This window comes from Amaranthus tricolor, chromosome 10 (assembly GCF_026212465.1).
Source record: "Amaranthus tricolor cultivar Red isolate AtriRed21 chromosome 10, ASM2621246v1, whole genome shotgun sequence".
NCBI classification, from domain to species: domain Eukaryota; kingdom Viridiplantae; phylum Streptophyta; class Magnoliopsida; order Caryophyllales; family Amaranthaceae; genus Amaranthus; species Amaranthus tricolor.
The window spans coordinates 8,847,428-8,864,891 of NC_080056.1; the positions used below are offsets into that span (position 1 = coordinate 8,847,428).

At 33.6% G+C, this 17,464-nt stretch overlaps 1 protein-coding gene across 1 annotated transcript; it reads left to right on the forward strand.

Annotated features, from left to right (window-relative positions):
* Positions 1-9,788: 9,788 nt before the first annotated feature.
* LOC130824800 (uncharacterized) lies at positions 9,789-16,290 on the forward strand. The gene is made up of 5 exons (XM_057689817.1): positions 9,789-9,886; positions 11,826-11,899; positions 14,820-14,876; positions 15,540-15,726; positions 15,915-16,290. The coding sequence occupies exons 1-5, from the start codon at positions 9,789-9,791 to the stop codon at positions 16,288-16,290; spliced, it is 792 nt and encodes a 263-aa protein (XP_057545800.1).
* Positions 16,291-17,464: the final 1,174 nt, after the last annotated feature.

The window sequence follows — 17,464 nt, forward strand, 5'->3', positions numbered from 1 at the left end:
TTTCAAATTTTCCTTATCAAAATTATTATTCCATAAAATAATATATTCACTTTTGTTAAAAAATTCTATTTATTTTATCGTTGTAAACATTCATTATAGGAACAATTAAGTGGGGATATTGGCCACTTTTAGGTGTCAACTTTCAAAGATAATTAATTAATCAATTTCCTAATTTTTGTATGTGTTTTAATATGAATGGCTACCTAATCAAAGGTTTAGTCGATAAGATGCAATTCCATGTGCATTGTCACTTTCCAAATAATTAACACAATTTTTTAAGCACTTATTAAATCTCAAATTTGAGATAAATAAATGTAGGAATACCATTTTTTTATAGGGTCCATGCTTTCTTCTAGTAAATTAATGCCTTCCTTCTTTAGGTAGTAGTAGCAGAGTCATAAAAAAAACAATAGATATAAATTGTAATTGACTATTTGTATTTATACTAACTTTTTTTTCTTAATAGTTACATTTTTTTATGTGAAAGCTTTTTGAAAAATATAAATGTATATATTATAAAATAATATAATACAATGAACTAAGGAAAGTTTGGCTTTATTATTATTATTATTATTATTATTATTATTATTATTACTCCCTCCGTTACTTAAATAAATTTCTATTTGTCATTTTAGATGTTTATTTGTTGTATTCATAAAGAATCTCTCTATTTATATCATAATTTTTGGATAAAAATCTTGTTCGTGCTCATTTTAATATTTTAATAATACTTATGGTCTCTACATATCTTTCACTAACTTTATTTAAAAGTTTGTTAGATAAATAACTAAATCACGTGTAAGTGGCAAATATTTAAAGGTCTATGGCTATAATGACTTTGTTAAAACATAAATAATAGGATGATAATAAAAAAAAATTAATAAAAGGCTAAGAAACAATAAAAATAGGGAGTTATTATATTTCGCCACCCCTTTTCATTTTATCGCCACCCCCTTTTAAAATTACATTTTTGCCCCTTTACTTAAAAAAATTACAAAATTGCCACTATATTTAAAAATTAATTAATAAATGTAAATCACGCTTAATAACACTAATAAGAATTTAATGCGTAAGATTTGTCTATATATATGGAATTCCGAGATGCGTATGAAGTACGAATTCAAACACGGTACTATCTCTCTAAAAACTGGTACTATCTCTCTAAAAAGTGTTCAAGAAGTGGTAACCCGTAATTGGTTAAATATGGCTAACGAAAGCGACTATGAGTCGGATGCGGTACGTAAAGTTGTCGTTGGAAAATTAAAAATAATAAAAAAAAAAGGCGCACAAATCTGGGTGGCTGAACCATGGTTCAGGCGCACGAATCTGGGCGGCTGAACCATGGTTCAGGCGCACAAATCTGGGCGGCTGAACCATGGTTCAGGCGCACAAATCTGAACGACTGTGAATTTTTTTTTTTCCGTATTAATTTTTTTTAATTATTATTATTATTGTTAGTACTATTTTTTATTTTCCGTATTAATTTTTTTTTATTTTCCGTATAAATTTTTATTGTTGATAAATTTAAATTTTTAAGATTTTTTTATTTACGTAATATTTATATTATTATTAAAATTGTTATTTAATCTTGTCATTATTATAATTTTTATTGTTGATAATTTTAAATTTTTTAGATTCATTTATTTACGTAATGTTTTTAATTTGTTGTTGTTGTTGTCATTATTATTATTATTATTATTATTATTGTAGTCATTAATATACTTAATTTATATTATTTATATTTCAAATTTGCAGGAGTTTGAAAACTTTGGAGACAACGTAGACTACTCCGGTAGCTTTGTTACGGATAGGGAATTTATCTCCTTAGATGAGTTACATAGTTGGGCCGATGCGATAGCAATAACAATCGGTTTTCAATTTACACGTGCTTCTTATAAAAAGAAAGAAGGACGTTCTAGAGTTAGTGTCTATTTAAGATGTCACCGCTATGGTAATATTAGGGGTGATGTACATAATCTAGATAATACTGCCCGACCTGGTTCTAAAAGTAGAAGTTGCGGGTGTAGATTTATGATTGTAGGAAGTAGTCGTAAACCACCAGAAAGACCTTGGACGGTAAGGGTGTGTCCTGGTGAAAAGGGAAAACATAACCACCCGTTCTTGGTGTACAGAGATGGTCATGTAAGGGCAAATAGGATTAATGTAGACATTCGGGAGCACATACGACAGCTTAGTGCAACCGGAATGCAACCGGCCTTTATTATGAATTCTATTAGAGATAATTTTCCTGGTTTTTATGCTAGTATGAATCAGATATATAATATTAGACAATCAATAAGGAGAGAAGAGATGGAGGGTAGGACTCCCCTTCAACACTGTCTTCATATGGCCACAGAACTTAATTATGTGGTCTGGACAGACTTGGATAACGAAGGGCAATTGAGCAGACTATTAATTGCAAATCTTACCTCTATCCAAATGATACGTACGTGGCCGTATGTTGTGCTGATAGATACAACGTACAAAACGAACAAACAAAAGTGGCCACTATGTGAAGTGATCGGAATGACGCCAACCAATCACAATTTCTTGGTTGCGTATTGTTTGATGCGAGATGAGGCGGCTGTGTCGTATTCGTGGGTGCTGCAGGGATTGAGAGATATTTTCGGCACTGCTCAGACTCCTAGCGTCATTGTAACCGATCGAGACGAAGGTTTATCTGCAGCTATTCGTGACGTCTTCCCAGGTAAAAAGGCTTTGCTGATTCATTATTGTGGTTATATCTAATGATAATGTCTTAATTACGTTCAATGTTTTGTTTAATGTAGATGTGCGACATTTGTTATGCATCTGGCATATTGGCAACGACGTTGAGAACATGGTGGACAAGTTGTGTGGCGGCAAGAAAAATCAACAAGGGCAGGTATTCAGGAAAAGTAGATGGAACCCCTTGGTTGAAAGTTCTACGATCGAGGAATATGAAGATAGATGGCAAGTGATCGTTAGTACGTGGTCGGTTAGGAACAAAAAGGTCGTTCGGTATTTGACTGGAACATGGATTCCACTGAGAGAGAAATTTGTCCGTGCGTGGACGAATGATTGTTTACACTTGGGTAACCAGACTACCAGCAGAGTTGAAAGCCAACACTCATCTTTTAAGTATTATCTTGGCACATCTCCGTCATGGTTTTTTCGGTGTCCACATCTCCGTCAATGAATCAAGAACCTTGCGGCAGTCCCTCAACCTGTCCAGCTCACGACATGGTTTTTTCGGTGTCCACATCTCCGCCCTAGTCATGTTTGGCACATCTTCTCGGCGAGCATGAGGGCGGAAAGCGGGAAAGTACTCATAGATCCATGTCTGGAGCAATGTGAGGCATCCAGCAATGGTCTTGCAACCAGCCCTAGATGCCATTCCGAGCTGCCTGTACAAGAACGCCAAGGTCACCGCACCCCAGGCCACGTACTGCTGATTGTCGTTCACGGCAAGTATCGGGTGAGGTCGCATGCCAATTCTGGACTTATCCGCCAACAAGGTAGAGCCAATGACAGCCATGTAGTACGCTGTCTTCTGGGTATCCATGGCCTGCGACCTATGACACAGCCGCATCAATTCAGCAACGGTTATGCATCCGCCGGTGAATGAACCTTTACGCCGAAGCTCAGACAGAGGCTCCCCGAACAGATTGGTGATACCAACCTCCCACTCTGCCTCCGAAGGCTCAGCCGGCAGAGAACCTTCAATAGAAATACCCAATATGCGTTGCACGTCGTGCAACATAATCGTCATCTCTCCCCAGGGCATGTGGAAGGTGTTCGTATCCGGCTGCCACCTCTCGACGAACGCAGATATCAAAGCACAGTCGATGTGCTGGTGCATAATGACCGGTAGTCGGCCGAGAGAAGTGGCAGGTAGAACATCGTTTAGCGCATCGGACATATCCTTCAGTCCGATGATGGACTCCACCGGTCTCTTCCTAATACGGCAATCTAGAATCGGAGGCGTACGCTCGGAGCCGTCATAAATAAGTTTAGCTATGTGCCTGCCATAGCTAGGGATCAGTCGCGTATCTATCGGCCCACCGGGCTGGGGTGATGTTACTAACCAGTCCGTGTTAGTGGACTGTGAGGGCCTGCTCTCCTGTGGCGGCTGATTATCGACAAAACTACGTCCTGCGCGCTCAGATGCGGCAGAAGAACTCGGGCCGCCCCGGGCAAATCTGCCGTCGGGGCCGCGAACAACAGCCCAGTCCAATTGGCGAGACTCAGTAGCTTGGAACTGAACATCATCAGCATCATTATCATCATCACTATAAACCCCCCAACTACTCTGGAGGCTGTCAGCCTGATCATCAATAGGAGTACGCACTTGGTTCAGCGTACTCGACCTTTGGGCCTCACTGTGTCTGACAGCCTCTTCATGCCTAGCCCTCCTAGCAGAACCCGTCACCCCCCTCTCATGCGGGTCCCCTCTAAGTAAAGTAGGCCTTGAACTATTACCTCTCAACAATTGCCTAAAAAAACCTTTTCCTTTTCCTTGATTACCAGCCATTTTCTACAATTTTTTACAGTTTCATTCAAACATAAATAATAATTTAACAACAAAAAATTTAACATACAAATTTACACTAATAATTTATAAAACAACACATGAACATATTTTTAATAATAAAAAAAATAACAATCACATTAATAATAACATAAAAAATTATAATAACATTAACATATATTTAATAAAAAAAAAATACAATCACAATAATAATAAAAATAAAATTAATAATAATAACATTAACAACAATAATAACATACTTCAAAATTCAAATTAATTATTCCTAAATATACCGAAAAAAAAAAAATTTAAAAAGGAGTCGCCCAGATTTGGGCGGCTGGACCCCGGTTCAGCCGCCTAATTTTAGGCGGCTGAACCGGGGTCCAGCCGCCCAGATCTGCGCGACTCCTCTTCATTTTTTTTTCCAACATTCAAAACAATATATAAAATTTACTAAAAAATATAAAAATTACACATTACAACATACAAATTTACAATAATAATTTATAAAACAAAACATACTTCAAAATTTAAATTAATTAATCCTAAATACACGAAAAAAAAAAATTTCAAAACAGTCGCCCAGATCTGGGCGGCTGTACCCCGGTTCAGGCGCCTAATTTTGGGTGCCTGAACCGGGGTTCAGCCGCCCAGATCTGGGCGACTCGTTTTGAAATTTTTTTTTTCTTTTGCAACTAATTAAATTAAAAATAACTTACCTCGATTAATAATTTGGGGATTGTACTTAATTTTTGCTCCGAGATTTAGCTTTAGTGAGTTGTATTTAGTTGTAGTGAGAATAATTTTAGTTGGAGTGTGGTATATATAGGAATTTTACCTTTAATGGCAATGTTGTTATTTTTTTATAAAGTAAGGGTAAAATGGTAATTTATTCAGGGGGTGGTGATAAAATGAAAAGGGTGGCGGAATATAAGGATTGGGTAAAAATAACCTAAAATAACAAAGTCAATTGAAGACCTCCAACATTTACCTTTGTCGACCCGTCGATCTTCGAACTCTCGGCAAAAGGTACCACAAAAGAACTTTTTTTTCAGAAAAACATAAGCTAAAAGCAACGGTCGACATCCTGTCAGTAGTAAGGGGCGATGACCCATCGAGTAAATTGTGCATTTTTAAACAATTATTATTTCTCGTTTGATTATTGAAATTAGACATATAATATAACATTGAAAAGATGTTGAAGACTAGTTCCAACCCATTGATCTTATATTAATATGATCTCTTTTAGTCAAATTAAATTTTAGAAATTTTGCATTTTAAACACTCTTTAACTCTTTACTAATCTTTTTTATAAATCTTCATCAATGAAGCCATAAACACTCAACTAAGCTTGAAAATTTGTAAATAAACTTTCAAGTTTCAACTATTGCTCATTAACTCAAAATACCTCAAATTATTATGTAACTCTTTATATCCCAAGTATTTAAATACTTAACCTTAAATATTATACACATTATTTTTAGGAAAAATTACCCTGAATAATACGAACTTTCACTGATTTTCCTACAATAATACGAACTTTTAATTAACCATGAATAATACGAACTTTGATACATATTTCCCGCTGGCATACCATTTTACCTGTTACCGGTAAACTTACTCATTCCTTTAAAAAAAAATTTTTGGCTGATAAAACTAAGTAAGAAAAATTACCCTGAATAATACGAACTTTCACTGATTTTCCTACAATAATATGAACTTTCAATTAACTATGAATAAAATACGAACTTTGATACATATTTCCCGCTAGCATAATGAAGAAATGGGGAATAACCGTTTCTCCAGGTAAAGAACCGGTCAGGTATGCTAGCGGGAAATATGTATTAAAGTTCGTATTATTCATGGTTAATTGAAAGTTCGTATTACTGTAGGAAAATCAGTGAAAGTTCGTATTATTCAGGGTAATTTTTCCTTATTTTTAATCGATTATTTTTGGGTATTTTAAGTCAATGAACAATAATTAGAAGTATATAAGATTAAGTATCCCAACAGTTGGGGGTATATAGGGTTAAATAATAGTTGGGTGTATTTTGAGTCAATGAGCAATAATTGTAAATATTATTCACAAATTTTATAATTGAATAAAATAGTTGAAAGTTTGTATTATTTACAAATTTTATAAAAGCATATATTCAGCTAGAAAAATAACATCTAGTATACATTCATTTTTTAATTATGGGTATTCAGTATTCCACATGGGTTCGTAAATTATGTTGTCATTACCATGTATTTTGTTATTAATAAGTGAATAAAATTAAATCAAAGATATATACTTACATTGTTTTAAAAGGTAAGTTATATATACCATCGGGTAAACCAAAAGTGTTCAAAGAGTCGTGGTGGTGGAACGATGAGGAGGAAAAGATGATAAAGGATAAAAACAAGAGATTTAAGGAACTTATGGCATACACGGAAAAGGAAAATAGGATTAAAAAAGAGAGATCTATAGAGAAGCAAAGCGGGCGGCAAAGAAAGCGGTAACGGAGGCAAAAAACCGTGGCTATGAGGACTTGTATCGGAAGCTTGATACCAAAGAGGGGGAGAAACAGACTTTTAAGTTGGCAAGGACTAGGTCCAGGCAGCGGCAAAACTTAGAGACAGTGAAATACATCAAGGATGAGGGAGGACGAGTTCTCCTGAGATAAGAGGACATCAAAACCAGATGGCTCTAGTATTTCTCTCAGCTACTCAATAAGTCTAGGGGGCCAAAGGAGGCGGATAATCAAATTTTTGTCGTCCAAAGACCACTGGAATATGGGTCAACGAATGATATTACCACAGAAGAAGTAGGAGAAGTTCTCAAAAAGATGGGGAGAACAAAGGCAGTCGGCCAGATAACATCCCGATTGAGGTGTGGAGAGGTTTAGGAGAAGAGGGCATTCGTTAGCTTACTAACCTCTTTAATATTATTTTGAGGACACATAAGATGCCAGAAGAATGGAGGAATAGCACACTAATACCTCTGTTTAAAAAACAAAAGTGATGCGCAAGTATGCGGGAACTATAGAGGTATCAAACTTCTAAGCCACACAATGAAATTGTGGGAAAGAGTGACAAAATGGAGAATTAGACAGGAAACGGTGATTAGAGAGAACCAATTCGGTTTTATGCCAGGAAGGTCAACCATTGAGGCAATTCATGCTTTGAGGAGACTGATGGAGAAATATAGGGAGCGAAAGAAGGATCTGCATATGGTGTTCATTGACTTGGAGAACGCGTATGATAGCATACCACGACGTGTCATCTAGGATAGCCTCAAGGCTAGAGGTATTTCTTCAGTGCATATTGAGGCTATATGGGATGTGTATGACAGATTTTCGACTAACATTCAAACACCAGTAGGGATAACAGAGCCTTTTTCATTTAAAGTTAGACTACATCTGGGATCGGCTCTAAACCCTTTTATTTTTAATGTCATATGGAAGAGATTTCTAAATCTATTTGGGAGATGGTACCGTGGTGCATTCTATTCGCTGATGACATAGTGTTGGTAACAGAAACTAGAGAGGAAGTTAGTAATAAATTGGATGAGTGGAGGGAAGCTTTAGAACATAAAGGGTTGCGCATTATTCGTATAAAGACCGAGTATTTGTGCTGTAACTTTAGTGGGACATCATCGATAGGTGAACCAAAGGTGTCTATTGATGAAGCAGTTGTTAAAAGTACGAACAAGTACAAGTATTTGGGATCGATCATTCAAAGGGATGGGGAGATTGATGGAGATGTAAATCATCGTATACATGCGGGTTGGCTCAAGTGGCGAGCAGCCACTACGGTGCTATGTGATAGGAAATTCCCAAGCAAGTTAAAAGGAAAATTCTACCGAGCGACAATCAAACCTCTTCTGCTATATGGGACCGAATGTTGTCCTGTAAAGAAGATTTTTGAACATAAGATGGAAGTTACAGAAATGCATATGCTGAAGTGGATGTGTGGGCACACATTGATGGTGGTTTGGACATGTGCAGAGAAAGACTTTCGACGCCCCTGTAAGGAGGGTAGAAAACATTATAGTAGAGGGTAAGAGGAGTCGAGGAACACCTAGGAGAACTTGGGATGAACAAATAACAATTGACTTGCATGAATTAAACCTCTCTGAGGGCCTGACTAGGGAAAGGGGTAGTTGGAGGTCCCATATCCATGCTCTAGACTACTGATGTCCTCTTAGATTACCTTTTGGTGTTCTTACCCTCTTGCTTCTATCGTTTTTCTTATTATTAGTTTTTTTGTTTTCTTTTATTTTGTAGTTGGTTCTACTTATTTATTTTATTTATAGGCATTTAATTTATCTTTCACGTGTTGTTACGTCTCCTTATCTTTCTCCAGCCGGGGGACTCCTTTGGCCGCGCTCTCCTTTATGGGTATGAGTTGCCGCCCTCCTTACCTCCCCAAACTCCGTCCATAATTTTTCTATGAGCGAAATATACTAAGTAGGATGATGATGATATATATACCATCGAACTATCACAAGCCGTGCATTGCACGGATACAGCCTGCACTAGTAGTTCTATGTATTAGTAAAGAGCATGCATTAAGAATCACTTCGAAATTATGATTTCTTATTAGATATTTCTATTTATACTTAGATCATGTAATTAAGTAACCTTGTCAACTTTTTATATTGTTTCTAATTTTCACATATTCTTTAAGTACATAATCGATTACTCACTTTGTAATAAGTGTTTAATATGATTGATTGTTAGTTAGTGTTATGATTGAATGTATTTCATTGTAGATTTTTATATCATAATTCAAGCACCTTTGTAGGAGAGAATATCACAAATGAAATATGAAAAATCACCTTCAATCAACTATCAAGGGTTCCAAGCGACATCAGTGTTACAAAAGAGACTACAAACATAACTTGTATTTTGCAGCGGATTTATTTCTGTCTTTATTTGTAATACAAAATGTCTGACTGTACATGACTCTAAGGGACCTCAAATATCTATATAAATTAGTTTGTATTATTTTTGCGTTATCGTAATGACTTGGACCCTATAAATTTATAACTTATATAAAATGAACATTATCTAAAAATTATTGGGTATTTTTATTCGCACCCAATTGATCAATCTTATAACTTATTATTGAAATACATAATTTCCGAATTACAACTTTAAACTTTAGCACTTTTGCAAATTACAACCTCAATGTTTATTTTTTGCGAATTACAACTACCAAAGTATTAAAGTTTACAAGTTCAAGCCAAAAAAACAAACCTCCGACCACTAAACCTAAAATTTCGACCACCAAAATGGTCGAAATTTTGTATTTTGGCCTGAAAAAGGAGTACGCGTATGGATTGTCCGCCATCTCCTATCACCCAGACCCTGCATCCAAGCGGGACATTGGGTATGATGATAATGATGGCCTGAACCTTCAAATTTTGATACTAATTTGATAGATTTAATTCGCAAAAAATAAACATTAAAGCTGTAATTTACAAAAATGCTAAACTTTAAAACTATAATTTACAAATTTACAAATTATTCAATTGAAATAAATAAATATATATATATATATATATATATATATATATATATATATATATATATATATATATATATATATATATATATATATATATATATATATATATATATATATATATATATATATATATATATATATATATATATATATATATATATATATATATATATATATATATATATATATATATATATATATATATATATATATATATATATATATATATATATATATATCAAATTGCCAAATAGTTAGGGAAAGTATAAATCATTTTAGCAGTTTGGATTTAGTGCAATCTGGTGAGGCATGTTTGTAATTTAACAATTGTATACGCTTATACGTATGGAGTAATACTTTTTTAAATTAAAGTTGCAAAAATTGGTCTTAATTGGATAACAATTATAACAAAAAAGGTAAAGAGATGAACAAAATGCACATGGTGAGGTTACCACTTACCACTATCAAAGTTAGGCTTATGTCGATATTTTGCATTAGTCCTTTTCATTGCTTTTTGATTATAGTGTGCATTAACCTTTACTTCTACTCCTATTTTGAATCTATTTTAATGCCTTAAGTAGATATTAAGTCCATCTTAAAATAATAATAATAATAATAATAATAATAATAATAATAATAATAATAATAATAATTTATACTTGTAACTCATTCTTTAGGCACACATTTTGAAAAGGAGATTATACATGGTTTAAGGGGGTGAAAGCACCCACAATTTGGTTTAAAAAAGTTAATACCCAAATTTTTTTATTAAAAGATCATTAAATGTAAAAATAAGCATGAATATGGAAAGCATTGAACACAAGACTCAACTTATGTAATTCCTTTTGCTTCTTCAAGTGGCAATATCAAGTGTGAAAAAGACAATTTCTTAAATAATTACTTCTGTTTCATATTACTTCCACTAAATCAACTATTGTATTATTTATCATTCTATAGTAAATTACATATTTCGACTATTATAAAAAAAAAAAGCGTAGTCATGTAGATCTTATTTTATTTGTCTTGTCGCATATTTTAATAATATCAAATTTTTATAATTTTTAGTTATATATAACTCTAACTCAATATAAACACTGTGACAAACGCTTTTGATTGCGAAAAAATGTGTTTGATGTAAGTATGTTAAAACGGAAAAAGTATGAAAGATATATTACACAATAATATACGAAATCAATATTAATAAATGATTTATAGTGAATGAAATTTTAAGCATGAGTAATTAAATTTAAAAGCACTTTCAAACTTTGAGATTCAAAGAAAATAATGATAATAATTTTACTATTTGAATAAAATGTGAGTTTTAACTTATTTAATTATGTTTTAAAATTACATCATCATCGTTATTGTAGTATCCAGTGTATCTCGCCTATAAGAATTATGATTAGGGTTTGGAGAGAAAAGAAAGGTGATAACACCATAGCCTTAAAGGATGATGCAACCTAAGAGTCATTGGCTCGAGAAAGATCCTCAAAAAGAGATATTCCTGCAATGAAAATGACTGGGTGAACTGAAATCGCAAGTCCAGAACTTACAACACAAGTTTTACCCTTATTATAATTTAAAAATAAATAAATTAATAAACATATAATTAAAAATAAAAAAAAATAACTAGGTGATACAAAACGAGTAAAAGAACCATAAGACAACAGGTATGTGAGAAAATATCAGTACTCTAAGACCTGAATACGGAGCCTCCAATTGTTAGAGTGTATAGCATATTCTAGGGTCTCATCCATCAGCTTAAGCTTTTAGTTCAGTTGGTTCTTTGACATGGTATCAGAAGCCAACGTGACAAGAAGTCACAGGTTCAAAACTCAACCACCCCTCAAATTCAAGTGGAATTTTTCGCACTAGGTATGAAAAGGGTATGTGCTGCATTCAACACTTCTAGCCTAATGGGCTCTCGTATGCAGGGGCGTGTTACAGTACATAACATACCCTAGGACCTCATCCATCAGCTTAAACTTTTGATTGAGTTGATCTTTAACATAACTACTCATATCCCTAATCACATGCTCAGAGAGTACTCCTTCAATTCATTTTTAATTTTAACATATCACTTCTCTATATCCCACCTCCATTTTGAAAATCTATAGTTCTGTATCTCGAAATGTATGTCATAAAGATGGGTTACAAGAAGAAAGAAACAAATATATTAGTTGTTAAATGATGCTCTCAAAGTTCGTTCACCAAAGGCAAATGGCTAGGTTCGCAATGGCTTTCATCTGAAGTTGTTGGCTGATTTAACTAATACATTATATCAATAAGATGTTTAAGCTAGTATGAAGATGTTTAAGCTCGTTGTTTAAACTAGAGTTTTACACATAAATAAGATATAGAATTTCTCAATATATCAATATAATTAATCACATATCATGTCTCTAATTAATAGAGTGATCACATGCCTTCATCCCATTCAACCATATAAAATGTTAGTTAGAAGCAACACAGAAATATGAAACAATGCATCATATTGCGAACAAACCCACTAATCAGAGGTGCTCAAACAAGCGTACTTATGCTCAAACAAGAGCACATTCAATTTTCAACATAAGAACATTCTGCACGTAGGAGTAGCAAGATGCTCGACCTAACACCCCAGCGCTAGAATGAGCACAACTGTCCATCATGCACTTTGGTCGTTCGTATCTTACTTTTATATGTTACGCATTTGGACTCTTAAATATGCCTCACTCATCATCATCATACCCGGTGTATCCCACTCATAGAAAACTATAATAAGGGTCTAGGGAAGAAAGGAAGACGGCAACTCATACCCACAAAGAAGAATGCGACCAAAGAGTCTCTCGACTTGAAAAACTATACCTTATTATATAATGCTCTCTCTATTGACTTTGTCCCATTTTGTTTTCTGACACTGTTCACAGTTCATTCTTAATTTGTATTTTATTCTTAATCTATAAGTTAAGACATAGTTAAGTGAAATCTTATTTGATTCGTCTCAACACAAGAATTATCATAACATGCTCTAAAATCTAAATATTCCAACAAGACTAACCTCTAGATTTGATTGAAATACATGGAGAATGGAGAGCATCATAGATCTTATTGATTCAAGTCATTTCTACTTGTAAGTAGTTCCTCCGATCTATTATACTTACTATATTTAACTTTTTATGCAATCTAATATTTTATTTTGTTCATTTATATACTTTTTCCGTTTTAATTTACTTGCAAAATTTATTTTTTTCACGCAGTTCAATGTATTAATTTAATCCTTAATATCTCTAATTATGTAAACTAAAATAATATAAAAATTTGATATTAATGATCTTTGCAATTAGACGAATCAAACAAGATCTCACTTGACTATATTTTAACCTAAAGATTAATCACAAATTAAGAGTGATGATTGAATAGTGTCATTTTTGCCAATGTTGCAACTAATATGGAACGAAGAAGTATAAAACTATACACATCTAAAAATTATATAAAGTTAATATTATGAAAGTATGAGATTAGACGATTCAAACAAGATCCCACTTGACTATATTTTTGCTTACATATTAACCGCAATATGCAAAATAAGCTTAAACGATAAATAGTGCTCATATCCAAAACGTAACAAGCATTTTAGAATGGAGGAAGTTGTAGATTCACCTGAATATATAAAAGAGTAGTACTACTAACTACTAACAATTTGTTGTGATAAAAAAGAGTACCTTAACATTGGAGAAAGAAAGAAAAAGAATTTGAAAGTAGCACCTGATTTAGTACAAAGTAATGCTAGTACATCTCTTCAATATTTTGTCAATTCTACGGCATAATATTAATAGTTTAGTACAAAGTTTTGCTTATAAAGTGCAAATGCTAAACAAACATTTGTTTTTAAATCCAGCAAAAGTGCTACTGCTACATTTCTATTTTGATAATGACTTGTAGTTTTTTATTTGCATATTTAATTTATTTTTTTATTCAGATTTTTTTAATATTTTATATGATAAATATCAACTATTAAAAAAGAAAATGGTAGTAATTTTTAAAATTTTTTCTTCAAAATAGCACTCAACTCTTAGAAAATTAACAACACTAACATTATAAAGGTAAAAACGTTTAAGATTTATTAGGGGCATTTATGACTTTTACTAAAACTTAACGGAAATTAAACGTTTTTACCTCCATAATGTTACTGTAGTTAGTTTTCCAAGAGCTGAGTGCTATTTCCTGGGAAAAATTTTAAGAATTGGTACTACTCGCCTTTTGCAATAATTAGTACTTACCATATAGAATATTCCTTTTTTTAAAAAGCAGGAGTATTTGTTTTTCTTTTTCTTGTATTTTTTACTTTTAACAAATGCTACGGAACAAGTGATTACTACTTCATTTGTTCCATTACTTACTAAATTTTAGTTTTTACACAATTTAATATACAAATTTAATTATCTAACTAAAAGTTATAAAAATTTGATATCACAAAAATATACGAGTAGATGATTTAAACAAAATTTTACTTGACTATGTTTCTTATTACCTAATAACAACAATATATAAAATAAACTTGCAAAAGATAGTTACTTCTCCATTTTTATTATACCTGCTATATTTGACTTTTTAAGCAATCTAATGCGTTATTTTGATTATTTATATAATGAATTATGCTAGTGGTAGAAGTTAGGAGGAGCAATGACAGGATTATGCTAGTCTGAATAGTAGTCGGAGAAAAGGTCATATCGATCATTAGTGCGTATGGGCCACAAGTTGGGCTAGATGAGGAAGTCAAACGTGAGTTTTGGATAACCTGGGGACCTTATAGATACCATCCCCACTGATGAAAAAGTTTTTATAGGTGGAGACTTCAGTGGACAAAAAGGTAAGCAGCCAATTAACCATAACTCAGTTCATGGTGGTTTTGGCTATGGTATAAAGAACGTGAGTGGAGAGATCTTGCTTGAGTTTGCGTTGACAATTTGAGTTTGCGTTGGCAATGGAGTTGGTTATAGTAAACTCAATCTCTAGAAAGAAGGATGAGCACTTGATCATGTACAAGAGTGGTGGGCATGCAATTTAAATTAACTACTGTTTAGTACGGAAGGATGATCGGAGCTCGTGTCTGGACTGTAAGGTCGTGCTGGATACAGAGATGCCCACCCAAGATAGGGAGACTGATCAACCGCCGAGGCAATTCATCTTTTGAAGAGACTGATGGAAAAGTATAGAGAGCGAAAGAAGGATTTGAATCTGGTATTCATTGACCTAGAGAAAGTATACGATAGCATACCACGAAGCATCGTTTGGAATAGCCTCAAGAATAGAGGTATTTCACGAACATACATTGAGGTAATACAGGACATGTATGATAGAGTGTCGACTAACATACATACACCGATAGGTATGATAGAGTCTTTCCTAATTAAAGTGGGACTACATCAGGGATCAGCACTAAATCCTTTCATTTTTACGATCATTATGGAGGATATCTCTAAATCCATCTAGAAGACCATACCATGGTACATGCTTTTCGTTAATGATATAGTTTTAGTCACAGAAACAAAGGAGGAGGCTAATAGTAAATTGGAAGAGTGGAGGGAAGCCTTGAAGGGTAAGGGGTTGCGCGTAAGCCATACGAAGACAGAATACTTGCGATGCAATTTCAATGGGACAGAATCGATAGGGGAGCCAAAAGTGACCATAAGGGGAGAAGTTGTTGCATGCACGTCCAAGTTCAAATATTTGTGATCGGTGATTCAGAGTAATGGGGAGATTGATGGAGACGTTACTAATCGTATACAAGCTGGTTGGCTTAAGTGGCGAGCAGCAACCGGGGTGCTTTGTGATAAAAAGTTCCTGGGGAGATTAAATGGTAAATTTTACCGCGTTGCAATTGAGCCTACGTTGTTGTATGTGACAGAATGTTGGCCCGTAAAGAAGGTTTTCGAACATCAGATAAAAGTAACATAAATGTGTATACTAAGTTGGATTGTGGTAATACTATGATGGATAGGATAAGAAATCAGGAATTCAGGAAGAAGTTAGGGGTTGCACCTTTCTCCGCAAATATGCGAGTGAACAGGTTGAGATGTTTTGGGCATGTGCAGAGAAAGACACATGACACCCCAGTTAGAAGGATCGAATGCATCATAGTGGAGGGCAAGAGCAGTCGAAGAGGACCTTGGTTAACGTGGGAGGAAGAGATTAAAAGTGACATGCATGATCTTCACCACTCCAAGGACCTGACCAAGTACAAGGGCTGTTGGCGGCGCCTTATCCACGTCTTAGATTACTAAAGTCTTCCCTTTTACCCATCGTTTTTTTTGTACATTGCCTTTAATTATTGCTCTTTACCTCCTTCTTTACTTTTATCTTTATTTTTAGTTATTTGTACGTATTCTACTTATTATATTTATAAGTTGCAAATTTCTCCCTCTTTGAAGATTTTTCTCGAGCCGAGGGACTCTTTGATCGCACTCTCCTCTATGGGTATGAATTGCCGTCTTTCTTCCCTCTCCATACCCTGATCATAGTTTTCTATAAGCGAGATATGCTGGGTATGACAATGATGAAGATATATTGAATTATGCATGACTAAAAAGTATAAAAAGTATATATTACAAAATTATGCAATTAGACAATTCAAATATAATTCTACTTGAATATATTTTTTCTTACACATTATCCGCAACGTATAAAATAAGCTTGAACGATAAATAGGGTGAATAACGATGTTAAGTACTTCCCCCGTTCCACTATACTTGCTACATTTGATTTATTTTACGCAATCAAATGTATTATTTTAATCATTTATATATTGAACTATACACATCTAAAAACTATAAAAAGTTAATGTTATGAAAGTACAGGATTTGCCGCAATATATAAAATAAGATTGAATGATGAATAGTGTCAAAACTCGTTATGTAGTGAGCATTTCAAAACAGAGAAAGTATTATGGAATGTAGGAACACAAATTCTTGTGCGAGACGGTCTCTTTGAGAGACCATCTCTAATTGGGTCGGTCCATTATATGTTTTTTAAAATTAAAATATGAGGCTTTAAGAATGATGTAAGTAAACATTTAAGATATTAAAAGTAGGCATTAAGGATACGGTAAGTAGGCATTGAGGATAATGAAAGTAGGCATTAAGAATACGTAAGTAGACATTAATCTTTAATGGGCTGGACTCGAGATACGTTTCTCAAAATGACGGTCTCTCAAGAGAAGGAAATACCTCCTGCGTTCCATTATACTTGTTACATTTCACTTTTTATGCATTCCAATGCGTTATTTTTTTATTTATATGTTAAATTATACAAACCTTAAAATTATAAAAAGTTAATATTATGAAAGTATGTAATTAGACCATTCAAACAAAATTTATATTTTTACTTATACATTAAACGCAATATATAAAATAAGATATAATTTCAAATGTAACAAATAAGTATTACCAGAAAAATGAT

Coding starts and splice junctions, on each gene's coding strand:
- LOC130824800 (XM_057689817.1), top strand. CDS start 9,789: ATGGTCGAAATTTTGTATTTTGGCCTGAAAAAGGAGTACGCGTATGGA. Junction 9,887..11,825: donor GCATCCAAGCGGGACATTGG/GTATGATGATAA, acceptor ACATGGTATCAG/AAGCCAACGTGACAAGAAGT. Junction 14,877..15,539: donor AGACTTCAGTGGACAAAAAG/GTAAGCAGCCAA, acceptor TTAATGATATAG/TTTTAGTCACAGAAACAAAG.